We start from the raw sequence: 13,588 nt of genomic DNA, 5'->3' as shown, positions 1-13,588 counted from the left end.
TATAGATTGGTGGGGCTTCTGTTCCCACAGCTAGTGCTACAGATGTCCATAATCCTGAGATGATATGTGCTCTCATTGACATCATAATTCAATAACCATCTTCAATAAGTTAAACTCAACTGGCCCTATACAAAAATATGTTTTCTTGAAATTAGGTTAAAACAACATTCTCTGTCAGAAACAATGCCGAATTAACCCTGAAGATAATTTCCATCTGATAAACAAAAATTAATGTGGAGTAGAGTGTAGAATTCTCGAGCGATCTGTTAATATTAGCGCAGGTTAGCCAGTGTAAGCTCATTTGATGCTAACTTTAGCTGAGGCTTGTTAAGAGGTAGAAAACAAAATATGTTACCATATTTGGAAAAGATGGTAAAATGGTAGCGCATGGGAGTCAACACTACAAGGGGTTGCTAGTTTACAGTATACTGTAAATTAAAAGTTAGCTTGCAGCTAGCACTGTTAAATCAATTGAGATGTTAATTTTGGGAGGGGAAAAAGGAAATTAAATTATGAAACTGAAAATTAAGAGTTGTCATTTTTTTAAGCCTTTCATAGTTTTCACCATTTTGTTTAGTACAGCTTGTGCATCATTAGCTAACACTAGTATTAGCTAGGTAGCTCATGGCTTGCTCCAGGCTAGCTCCGGGCTATAAGTCAGAGCTGATAGAAAATTAGCATACTAGTTGGCCAAGTTATAAAAACATCAGATTCTAAGGACAGCAGTTTTTGACATTTGGCTTTATTTTTTTCTTTGGAGTTGTGCTTCTGTTTTTTTTGTTTGTTTCTTTTTTGGGGGGGATTGCCTTGCAGTGTTCTCAGGTAAAAGCACTAACCTTGCTTAATTGACAAGACAGATTCTTCAGGGTTTATTTTTATGTTCAGCAACACTTTCTTTGGCAGCAACTATTCCCCACTATCTCTACCAGGACATTTTTAGATTTAGCTCTAGCAGCTACCTACTCACTGATAGGTTTGTAGCTTGAACCCATCCGCTGGAACGTTGAAGACAATATAATTACACTGCAAAGCAAGACACAAGTAGGCAAGCTTCTTCATGTTTCTCGTGCACGGGAGAGAACCGGACAGGCACCGTTCCTTCGCTTGACCCCAGTTGCTCTCGTCCGTTCTCCCGTACCACTGTTCTTTTATTGAGGTTACATGAATATGCATAAGTTCATTAACATATGACGTCTACATACACACAAAGAGTACCTTGCCTTTGTGTGTGTGTGTGTGTGTGTGTGTGTGTGTGTGTGTGTGTGTGTGTGTGTGTGTGTGTGTGGACTGCTGATCAAAGGGTCAAACATCCTTGGTCAGGAAGAGGGTAGCCTCCCCCTCACCCTAGATGGTTCATCCTAGATAACACGGTGAGGAAGTCCTGCAGTTCATCTAAACAAAGAGCACTTAGACTAGAACAGACGCAACTACGTTAATCCTACCATAAAACAATAAGACACGGTATGACCTCTCATGCTCCCAAAGTGCTGTCTAATACACACAAAGTTTGCAGACTATCAAGGATCAAAACCTCTACCAATCTACAACTAATTACAAAACTCTAAGCATATATAAGTAAATATTTCTAAGCATAAATGACAATCAACAATACAAATCTAACACTCACCATATGCTGCAATACACAAGATAACCTGCATTTTATTTATTGTATTCAGTTTCCATATGGTATTCGGATTTTTTATATATTGTTTCCAAGTAGGCAGGTAAAAAACGATTCATGCTATTCTGAGATTTAACATTCGTTGTCTTTATTTTGTATCTACATCACTACATTACATTTTTGTTAACTTTGTCTTTCCATGTCCTGTGTGTGACATGAAATGTGAAGACCAAAAAGAAAGAGAGATGTGAACACTGCTGTGTGTCTCTGTTGGCAGTCGATATTGATAGTGTATGATGGGGTGTGGCTGCAGGGAGTTGATGCACTGGTGGAACGTTGCCCAGGAGCCTTCCGGTTCCCCTCCCTTTCGTTTATTTCATCACCCTATCTCACCTCCCTCGTCCTCCTCCCTGTCCCTCCATCTCTGCCTCTATTGCCCTCTGAGCAATCTGATCATCCATGCACTTTACCCCCCCCCCCCCCCCCCCCTCTCTCTCTCTTTCTGTCTGTCTTTCTCTGCTTTGCCCTCATGTCTCCATCCCCAGCTGGCTGCTGTGGCCAGACATCAAGGTCAGATCTCCACCCCCTTCCCTGCCTCCCTCTCTTCCTCTGTCTTTCTTTTCCTCCCTCCATTGACTCTACATTTCCTGTGCTCAGACGCTATTCTCAAATTTCTGTCTCTGCCTGTCTAGCCAGATTTATTTTTGTTATTTCCTCTTGTTGTTTCTCTTACAAGCCTAGAAATTAGGGACCTGAAATAATCCTTTTTATTCTAATATTTGCTGTGCAGTGTATTTGAGGAAGAGAATTAGATAAAAGCAATTTTGTGTGTGTGTGTGTGTGTGTGTGTGTGTGTGTGTGTTTTATTATAAAGATATCTTATTTGCATTTCAATGTAGAAACCTTACCTGCAAATAACAAGTAAAAGGACACAAAGTGCAAAATGTTATTATTCAGTTATTAGTTCTGATATCTGGTACAAATATGGGTGGATACTCAGTTAAGCACTTCTTACATCTTCAGACATCAGCTAGTGAAGGTGAAAATTCCCATAACAGGTAGTCGCCAAAGTAGGATGCTCTTTCGCTATGTGGATTTGCTAGAATCTAAGCCCAGACTGCACATATGGAGCATTTCTAAGCAATAATCAGACATTTGTTTCATACTTGGCAACTCCGTCATCACTTCGTATCAAGAATTTGTCCTGCAGTGAAGCATAAAGCTCCACTCCACTTGTTTGCACTTCTTGATTATGTATTGAAGCTGGAGTGATGTCTCAGGGAATGTTTTCTATTTTCTATAGGATTTCTGATTAGGGCTGCTCAATTAATCGAATTTTAATCACGATTACGATCTGGGCTTTCAACGATCATTAAAAATGACTGAGCCGATTATTAGCCCCTCCCTAATTTATCCGCGACACCTTAAAGGCCGGTCCGTGAAAATATTGTCGGGCATAAACCGGTCCGTGGCGCAAAAAAGTTTGGAGACCGCTGATTAAGAGGACCCGAGGGAAGCTCGGAAAGCTAAGCAGAAGTTATTTGGAGAGTGACTGCCGTTGGTTGAAAAGAGAGTTTAAAAAAAAAAAACTTCAGTGGTGTTGCACACTATTTTATATTATTTTTTTAAAGTCATTGTTAACCCTTTAAAGCCGGTCAGAGCTGCATGCTCCGTTTTGCGTAACTATTGTTAAATCCCTGTAGAACCTGAACCGTGTAAGCTAGCGCAATAATTTGTTTTGCATATGAAACCGGAGGAGTTGTACTTACATCTGATGCCATCAGCTTGTCCTCGGTCACGGTTTCGTTCCACATATAGCTTTGCAAAAATTGCATAAAAAGCGCTTGCAGGAACAAAAACATAATATTCCAGAAACACGCTTTGCCGTTCCTATCAGCTGTTCGTAACACTTCCCACAGTGAAATGATGCACATGCTGTTTTCTTTGCAAATCTGCATCATAGGATTGTTTTTTGTTTTTCCTGCAGTATATAAAAATTGCTGTATCTCCAAAATAAAACTATGAAGACACTCAAAATAAATTTCCTGTTGTTGTAAACTATTTTTTGCAACTTTATTGTATTTAAAGTTTTGAGGGATAAGCCTCTTAAATTTCTCCAAGTAGAAATATATGTAAACAAAACAAAAGCGATTTTCAATTTTTTTTGTAGTTTATTGCACTTTTTTGCAATTTATGTAATTACTATGGACTTAATGCATACATATTATTAAAATATGGGCTATAACAGTTGTATTGATGTATAGCAACTTGAAATGCTCCCACAAATGGCACTACAGCATGTAAAAAAAATAATATAAGCTCTGGTGGACTTGGTTCTATAGTAGGTCTTAAAGGGTTAAATAAATATCGTCAAATAATCGTGATCTCAATTTCAGTGAAAATAATCGTGATTATCATTTTTGCCATAATCGAGCAGCCCTATTTCTGATTATCACAAAAACAAGGTCATAAAAGTTTGACACGTCACTGTTTTGTTCAGACAGGCACAAATTCATCCCCTCACACTTGGCGATGGTGGGAATGAAGAACGCCCTTTTAACAGGAATTGGTCTCACAGAGGAACGATTTTTAGTGCTGACTGCAGTCACAAGAAGTAAGATTGTAGCGTTACAAACGCTACAATCGGCGGCCTATTTTGTACTGCTTTACAAAAGCTAAAGTATTTCCGGTCAGTTTCAGGCTGCCTTGTCTAAATAAAGGAAAACTGGAAAATAATCAGATGAGAATGCATTTTACAGATATTGTCACAGCAGTTATTCTGCTACTGCTAGCACCTGGAAAAGCCTGATTTAGCCTTGAACTGGCTGCAGTGCTCAAATTGGGGTGGTGTGCTCTGACATTTACTAAAATGCTCCGTCTGGCAAGTTCACCAGAGGATTCTGCCCCAGCCTTGTGTCAGCCCTGGTCACCATACTGGATTTTTAGTAGCCATGGGTCCCTCCGTCTGCTCGTGTCATTCTGTCACTTTCTCTCTTGAAGGGCTTCACATCTGTTCGCTAAGAGTTTAGGAAGCGACAGAGAGATGGAGGAGGAAAGGATGAAATGAGTCACCAGCGAGTGTATAAATGTCAAGTTGAAGGCCGAAAGCTTTTATGTTGATGGATAATGTTTCCTCCTCTCCTCTCCTCTCAGTCAAGACTATCAACATGGGATTTTCCAGTCGATCGGTTTTAAGGAGTTTCACGACTACCTGACGGCTCCGGAAAGCAGCACCCAGCAGGAGAAAGACTCTCTACGAGACAAAGGTTAGAGAAACACCTGATCAAAGTCACTCAGATGGAGTTGGATGCACTGGCTGGTGGACTGCTGATCAACCACAACAATCAGGTTTTGTTTTTTGTTTGTTTTTTTTGTCCTCCCTTCATTTTGTGCTTCATCTAACGACCAGCTTGTTTTTCACTCACTCAGGTATAGAAGCTTTGAAGATAGCTACAAGGCGTTACGCCCGCAAACAGAATAAATGGGTCCGCAACCGCTTCCTCAGACGTGAGTACCATTCACCCATGCAGTGAGTGTGTGAGTCGGGTGTGGGGGGTGTATTGGTGCTGCAGACAGATCCTTAGCAATCAGCACTCTGTAACAAGATGAGATTCGTGCACTCTATTAGAGACACAATAAGCCTCTCAGCCCACTGTACTGTGTTCCTGGGTACAGAGATGGCGTGTGCGTGCGCCACCTTTTTAAAGCTTTTGTTTCAGTTATTGTTATTGCCCCTTCCAGGCAAACAGAGACATGTTTGCGACCTGTTTTAAAGTCTTTCGGCTCCTCATCATACAGTTTTTGAACGTTTAGTAAGCTGAAAATTTATGCGACACAGCAGAGAAACCTGAGTGAACGTTAATTAATTCCACCTCAGTTGCCATTGTTGCCTGATCGGGATATTCGACTGATATGCTGGTATATTCATAACAATTTTAATGCAAAAAGGCAAAATTAATGTTAATGTTCATCACAGTTCATCACAGTCTTCCCTCCCCAAGGAGCTGTTTTGTGGTTCCTTTCAAACAGCTGTAGAAAGGCTGACACCACTCTGACGTCTTTCACAAATAAATCACATGTAAGCACAATCAACTCATTGATTTCTGTTTTAAAAAACAAAAGCCTCGATGGAAACCATAAACTGTGGCTTCAGTTTCCTTATTTGGTGAACATCTAAATCCAAGTTTTATTTTTGCAAAATGATTTTACGGTTTGAAAACATCCCGTGTAGCTCAGCAGGGAAAACCACAGCATTCATTTAATCACTGGGACAAAGTTAGATTTGATTTTATGCAGCATGTGCGCACTACTGTGACGTAGTGATTGGATAATGTTTCAAGATCCATCCCCAGCGCACACCTGCAGCTAAGACCTGTGAAAGCTTCAACCCCCTGTGCTTCCAAATGCATAGAAATGAACTTCAGTGTTTGGTTACCTGCCAGAGCAGCTGCCACTGCAGAACGGACAAGACTGCCCACCGCAGCCAAAATCAACCTGAGATTGGAAAGTGGTGATTTGCCACCGTGAGTCAGTTTAAAGTGTAGAGAGTGCGTAAGAGCAGAGTGTGTAGTGCGTCTCTCTTCCCTTGAAAAGGAAACCTGGTCCCACCGGCAGCATGCCCTGCAGTAACCCTGCCTCCTAATCCTGTTAGGCCCAAGTGGCTTAAGGCCACGCCAGGCCCTAAACCTCAATACCCCTCTTTCTGACCGCCTGCCTACCCGCTGCACACGCCATATGGACTACATCACATGTGTGCACGCGTCTGTCTGTGTTGCAGCTATAATCATAGAAACATGCAGTAATCTGTCTAAGATTGTCTACTTGTGTTCACGTGTGTGCTTTTAAGTGTGTCCTGCCTTTAGACAATCCATATAACACTGCCCCCCTCTTACACACACACACACACACACACACACACACACACACACACACACACACACACACACACACACACACACAGACCCTGCTTAGACTGTGCTCTGTCTGCTGCATCAGGCCTGAAAATGCAGGTGGCAGCAGAGGAGATTAGCTCTCCTCAAAGACCTCAACCTCCCATCCAATGAAGTCTCAGAGGAAATACTTTTGCTTTGTTAAATTTGTGGATGTTATGATCAGAACTTTGTTGGTATTTTTTTTTTTTTTAATTTATGGACCATGATCGTTTTTATTCACTGGATTAGAGAAATATAAACCAGAGCAAGAACAGCGTCAATCAGGCAAACATCTATTTGAGTCAGACCAAGAGTAGCTATAAAAAGTAGTCCCTTGGAAATATGTGCAGCAGTAGTCTACTGTAGCATTTACTGAGGACTGCATTTTTGCTTGCTTTATTTATTTATTCTTTTTGTTTCAAAGAGTTGAGTGTACAAGTTACAGCAGATAACAAGAACTTTCTAAAGTTTTTAAAGTATAAAGATATTGGTCTCAATTTTAAGGGTGACTAGACAAACGGATATACTAAGAAAGTATCTTTGTTGTGAAGATAAACCATCCCTGGCGTCGTGTTTCTTCTGGTAATACACACAAATTTACCAGGAAGTCCATTTGAAGAAACACATCAGTCATTTGAAGGATTTTTGCTGCGAATACCAAAACACTGCACAGTTAAGTTATCACAAGGAAGAATTTGAAGGACAGCCTTTTTGACAGGCACCAGATAAATGGCTTGAAGAAGGCCTTCGTGTTACTAGATAAGAATGTACAAGCTCATATTTAATTACCCAATGCACCAGCCTTGTAGGGTGGCTTTGCTGCAAAAGCTGAGTCATGAGGGACTGTGTTGCCGGATGACCTTCTCTGTTTGTGTGGTTCTGGAAACATGTTGTTCTTGCTGTTGACTCCATTGACGTTGTTTTTGTCGGTGTCTGTGCAGAGATGGTAAAGTGTTTCATTGTTACAGATCAGGACAGAATTAATTGGCGAGATTTACAGTTCCACACGCACTGAAGCGTCCTCACTGCATAATACTTCCAGCACCGTGTTTCACTAAGGGGGGTGGTGTTCTTTGGGTTGATTGCCTTCTTTCTGTAAACATAAGCAGCGTCTAGTTCTAGTTTCGTCTCATCTGACCAAAGGATGTGCAATATTCCAGTATTGCATAATCTTTCTCCAGGCTGCCTTAGCTATTTCAGTCTGGCTTGAAGGTGTCGCTTCTGAGAAGGGAAGTTTTTCTTCTTCTGTAGCCTCACAGTCCATTCCTGTGCTGGCTTCTAGTGACTGTCTTTTTTGAGACTACAATTCCCAGCTAGATTAAGTCATTCACTTGTGTTTGGCATTGGTTCTGGAGTCTTTAGGCATATCTCTCACTGGTTTCCTTTCCAGATTCTTTGAAATCTTTCACTTCCTGCCTCTCCTAGGCTTGTTCTGTCCTGTGTGGCTCACTTTGAATTTCTTGATGATACTTTGACTCCTGTTCCTGACACGTGGAAACGCTGTAATAATGTTTTGTATATGTCCTACTTTTTGAGCATCACTTCTTCTTTTTCTAAAGCCCAAAAATGCCAAAAAGTCTATTTTTGGCACGATGCTTTCCCAAGTGACAGTTCAAAGACATGCTGAAGTTTTTAGACTGTTTAAATTGTAAAATAACTCTTAGTTTTAACTTGATTTTACACACTTTGAGCATTACAAAGGTAACGCGCATCAGCTTTTGTTTACAGCTGGAGTTTTTGTATCATTGGGATCCAGTCAATTCTCAGTGTCAGTAACTAGCAGAATACTGTTGGCTGTAGGGCAGCGGGGCGTTTATTGTAAAATCTGACCCAGTTCCTTTGAAAATAAATCAATCTACAGGCTGTTGGAGCCAACCAAGAGAGTTGGGGAAGGTCTGAGTTAGTCACATCTGCTCAGATAGTAAAAACACACATATTAGATTAATTAAAGATTTGCCCAAGGACAGCCCTGTAATGCTACCCCTGGTTGGGGGATGCCCCTAACCAAAGTTTTGCTCTCATCCACCTTTCTGTTCTGCATCATCTCCGTTGACCTCTCTGTCTTGCTCTGACTGCTGACCTCCTTTTCTGTTTCGCCCGAGTCCCACACATGCCCGCACAGATGCCGGCAGGCCTCAGCTGAGCAGGCTAATCTCTTGAAGCGTTACAGAGCTGCTGGGAATGTGCCCCGACCACACAAACACGGGCAACAGGGTCGCTGGGGTCTGCGCAGACCAACCCAGGCATGCAGAAACTAGTGGGTCAAAGGGAAAGACAAATTGAAAACGACAGAGCCTCAGTCAGGCTAACAATGAAGTAGATTAAAGAAGCTAGAACATAATCTGAATGCTGACTTTATATGTAGGCTGAATCACATGCCTCGAAGGCACAAGTTTAACCCAGTTTTACGGTTCACGTTTAGTAGCAAATGTCAGAGCGAGAGTTGGTGGGCGTTCAGTGCTTTAAATACTTCTCAGCAGGATACGTGGTTGTTGATGGACTCAGCTCTGGTTGCTGTGAGGATTTAAGCACCAGGTCAGCCAGCTTAGAAGAAATCAAGCTTAATTTGACTTGCCTTTATTTGGGGCTGTGTGTGGGTGTACACCTATAGTGTGTGCGTGGCGAGGGGGGTGGAGTTAATTAGTTGATTTAATTACCCTTAAACTACATAGTAATCTGAGGTTATATTCCTTTTATCAGGTGCTGAATCTAATGCGGATGAGGCAGCTCCCTCTGTTTAGTAAAACTCCCACAAGGCAGGCATACAAGTGCAAACAGCACCTTGTAACCAGGTTACGCAGGTGTAGTTTGACCAAGGCCTCGTGAGCGTTAAGTAACAGGGGGATAGGTGTCTTTCAGTCCCAGGAGTAAATGAGTGAGTGAAGGATGGATGGAGGGCGACTGAGAGGAATGGCACATGGACGGCTGGGTTGGTTAAAGAAGGGAGAGTAATTTGATCCAGCTGAGGCAACAGGTGTGGGGTGAGTTTACACCCTTGTCCACTAGCAAGTGTGAAACCTTCATGAACTCTTTCTCTCTCTCTCTCGCACACACACGCGCACACACACACACACACACACACACACACACACACACACACGCGCACACACACGCGCACACACACACACACACACACAAATAAATAAATGCAATCTCATACCATGGATAAAAACAAGACTGTGTTGTTGTTGCCAAAGAGACCTCTCTGTGACCTCCGCTCAGCAGACGGGCAAGATATGTTTAGGCGGAAACGTCAAACGCTGACGAGAAATCTAAAATCTTATTTTGCTGAGGTGAGGTGGGGAAGAGATGGTGTAATAAGAAAAAGACTCGTCTCTACTCCTCAGAACAAATATAACTGGCTTGTCATAGAGGATTCAACCGCTACGCCGCAGTGGCTCATACAAATGCCACAGGGTACATGTGAATCAGGAGAGACAGTCATTCATTACAAAACACATCTGCCATTGTGAAAAACATAGAGTGACTTATAGTTGTGTCTGTAAGTATTTGGACATTGCCAGGTTTTTGGGGTTTTTTTTGTAATTTTGCCTCCTTTATGGGGTTTAATGGTTTATGAATTCCATCCATTTGTATTCACAGTCCCATTGTCTGAGCCTCAAAACTATCTGGGCAGTTCACTGTCTATGTCAGGGGTGTCCAGCTCCAGGCCTCAAGGGCCGGTGTCCTGCAGGTTTTAGATGTGTCCTTGATCCAACACAGCTGGTTTAAATGGCTAAATGACCTCCTCAACATGTCCTGAAGTTCTCCAGAGGCCTGGTAATGAACTGATCATTTGATTCAGGTGTGCTGACCCAGGGTGATATCGAAAACCTGCAGGTAACCAGCCCTTGAGGCTTGGACTTCCCCACTCCTGGTCTATGAACTGTGAGAGCAGTAATGCTGACCCAAAATAGTTTGCCCATTTAAAAAAAAAAAAAAAAAAAAAGTAGGTGAAGGATGCTAAAGTCTTCCGTATAAACAATTGGTGCCACTTGTTGTTTTTTTCCACTTACGAGAAGTTGATCTCTTGTTTATGCAAAGTCCAGGAACTGCTAGCCTGCACTCTTAGCTCATCTTCACACTTCACAGCTAATTAACGCAAAGCGACTTCCGCTGCACTTTTCGGTTAATGCGGCAGCTTCTCTCGCACACTTTAATTTCTGTGGAGTGTGAGGCTGCTGTTTGCTGTTGAGCGATGTGTCAAAGAACTTTTAGGAAGATCCAACTGCATTTACAGATTTGCTTGCCACGCTTCTCCTCTCTTCTCTTTGAAACGCACTACTGTACTTTGCACTTGGACTCTGAGGTGTGTCCAGTGTTGGTGAACGGCCTGAATGATTCGGTGTAGTTTGATGATCAGTTTCAGCTTTGTGAATCTACATGACGTGTTCATCCTGCTGCAGGCTTTAATTCTTATGATAGTTACAGCCAGAATATCAACCAGAAATCTGGGGGAAAAAACACATTACGTAAAAGTTATAAATTAATTTGCGTGTCACTGAGTGGAAAAAAACCCCAAGCAAAACACGACTCAGTATTTGGTGTTTTTGGTGCTGTGGTCCCAACTGCCTGCAGATCATTAACAAGGTTCTCCCGTGTAGTGTTGGGCTGATCCACCATGTTTCTCATGATCATTTGTAACCGATTGATCGATATGATTGTAGTCAGTCTGTGGTAGCCGGAAATGTGGGGACCTAATACTTCTTTAGAGAATGTTTATCTCTTTAAGAGTGTGCAAATAAGCTGCATTAATCACCAGTATACTGCGCTCTCATTGGTAGCGGTTTCAACTGCTCACCTTGAGGCTGAGATAAAGTTTTTCTCAAAATCTGCTTACTTCTCATCACTAATAGATTATGTTCTGCTCCTACTTTCTGTGATCTGAGGTTACCATGTCACTGTGAATGCTTCCTGTGTGAGGATGCAGCTTAATGTATAAAGAGCTTAGATTTTAGATTCCCTCATTCCACAAAAAATCCCCAGAAATAAAGTCCACTCTTTACAGATCCCTACCTCCCAAAGGAAACTTGAACCAGCCGTACTCAACCTGCTTCAGAAATTCGATCACAAACAACAGTTAAACGACGGAGCTGAGTGAGACGAGAAGTGGAAGAGGAACTTTAGGAAAGGGGAAGGAGGCTGTTGAGTCAATAGCGGCAGCTGCGGTGTTCCAGTGTGGGTGGCAGCCAAAGAAGCACAGCTGGGCCAGGGGACATCGCGCTGAGGCTGGTAACGGAGCTTTTATAGCAAAGCACACACAGCCGCACATCCTCACTCAGCAAACACAAGGATAACACAGCAAATGACTTCTCGCCCGCTTGTTGCAACAGGTGGACGACTGTTTCAACACGCGCGCACACACCCGGCGCTGGCAGGCAGCTGCCCAGCGACAGATTCTGCTCCTTATTGTTGGCAAGGCCATCTCCCCTGTGCACTCGAAAGGCAGCGCTCACGCTTTGTGTTTTCTCCAAGTGTGCGTGCGCGCGCCCACACCGACCACCCCGCCCTTTGTCCCTTCGGCATTTCTTATCAACTCTCATTCGAGATGTTGCGGATTAGCGGGGTTAAATTTCACCAGATCCCAAACGAGAATCATTGTGGAGCATCTGGCAGCCCACCATACAGTATCTCCCCTTTTATTTACCACCGCTCCACTCTGCCCAGGGGGGAGGTTAGCGACTGCAGAAGGGAATTGTAGGAGGGTGCTGAGAGAGATAAAAACACAAAGTAAGGAAACAGATAGTGTCAACAGGAGGGCGCAGAATGCCCACTGCTGAGGTGAAGTAAATATTAGAGAACCTGAAGGCGAGATCGCCAACTCTGCATCTGGTGCAGGTACGCCAGGTGACACTTGCTGCCGCCGCCACCTGCCTGGTATTGTGCCGCCAACACAAAAGACTTACCTCCACACTCACATGCAGGAACCATGCAAATAGAATCAGAGGCTTTGATTAACAGTAACTGCTGTTTGACAACACACAGACAAGCCCGACTGAGTTGAGGACAAAGTTTTGAGGATAAGTGGTGCACACAGATAAGAGGAGGGGAAAAAACACATGCTGTGAAGCCAAATGATGCAGGTGCAGGGTGAGATTCTGCTATTAAGGAGCCTTTTGTTTGTTTTTGCATTTGAACCTTGTGTCAGATTAATTTAAGCACAGCTGGTCTCAGCATGAAAGAATAAAATATGTCACGTGTTTAAATCGCTGACTGCAGATTAAGCCTACAATATGCAAATTTCACCCAGTGGCAGTTGAACTGCAGTTTGTACCAAGAGTGAATTGTAAGTGTAGAGCTGCCGGGTGTGGCTGTACGGGGACTCATTGTTCCCACACACACACACACACACACACACACAGCGCCACAGTCAGTCCTCTGACAAAGTCAACACTGTTAGTCATACAGTCAGGACTCTGTGTCTCTCTGTGATAATGGAGGCCCAGACGGCTCCCAGTGGAGTTCAGTCTATAGGATGTCTGCTGCCCTCAAATCCACAGTTGACTTTGTGTAGAAAGGATTAAGACATAATTGAGTTGGCAAACAGCGCTTTATAGGTTAATGGGATTCGCTTACCTGAGAGTGTGAGCTTAACACACATATATTCTAATCAGACTTTGAGTTACCAAAGTTGGAAAACCAGAACAACCCCAGATTCACGCGTTCTGTAGATTGTCCAGTTTGCCTAATTTAGAATGAGTTTTTCTAACCTCTAACTAACTGGGGACATAATGGAGTGGCTACAGAGATGATGTGTTATATATTATTCCTTTGTGTTTAAGGTGTCGACAGTCTAACGTTTATTTTTTTTAAATTGCATTCAATGTAAAAATTATATGCATTGCATGCAGAAGTATGCAATGTGGTTTTGTTGTGTTTTGATGGAAAAAAGGGAAACGGCTGCAGTGACTGTGACCTGCAAACATGCAGGGTAATGCAGTATATGAGGCAAAATCAGAGGTTGCCAGTGGTTGAGGTGAAAAGCAAACATTGTCCAAAGAAGTGTTGAGAGAGAGCTCCAGAAAGCCTGGAGAAC

At 42.7% G+C, this 13,588-nt stretch overlaps 1 protein-coding gene across 1 annotated transcript in view; it reads left to right on the top strand.

Moving 5' to 3' along the window:
• The window catches only part of trit1 (tRNA isopentenyltransferase 1), a 52,708-nt gene that overhangs the window by 35,498 nt on the left and 3,622 nt on the right, over positions 1-13,588 (top strand). Inside the window, exons 7-8 of the mRNA XM_082520773.1 lie at positions 4,775-4,887; positions 5,051-5,128. Coding sequence (XP_082376899.1) covers positions 4,775-4,887; positions 5,051-5,128 — 191 coding nt within the window. The remainder of the gene's footprint in view (positions 1-4,774; positions 4,888-5,050; positions 5,129-13,588) is intronic.

This window comes from Aulonocara stuartgranti (genome assembly GCF_965226115.1).
Source record: "Aulonocara stuartgranti genome assembly, chromosome: 22".
Classification (NCBI taxonomy): domain Eukaryota; kingdom Metazoa; phylum Chordata; class Actinopteri; order Cichliformes; family Cichlidae; genus Aulonocara; species Aulonocara stuartgranti.
Note: the sequence above shows the minus strand (reverse complement) of the source record. Positions and strands in the feature narration are given on the sequence as shown.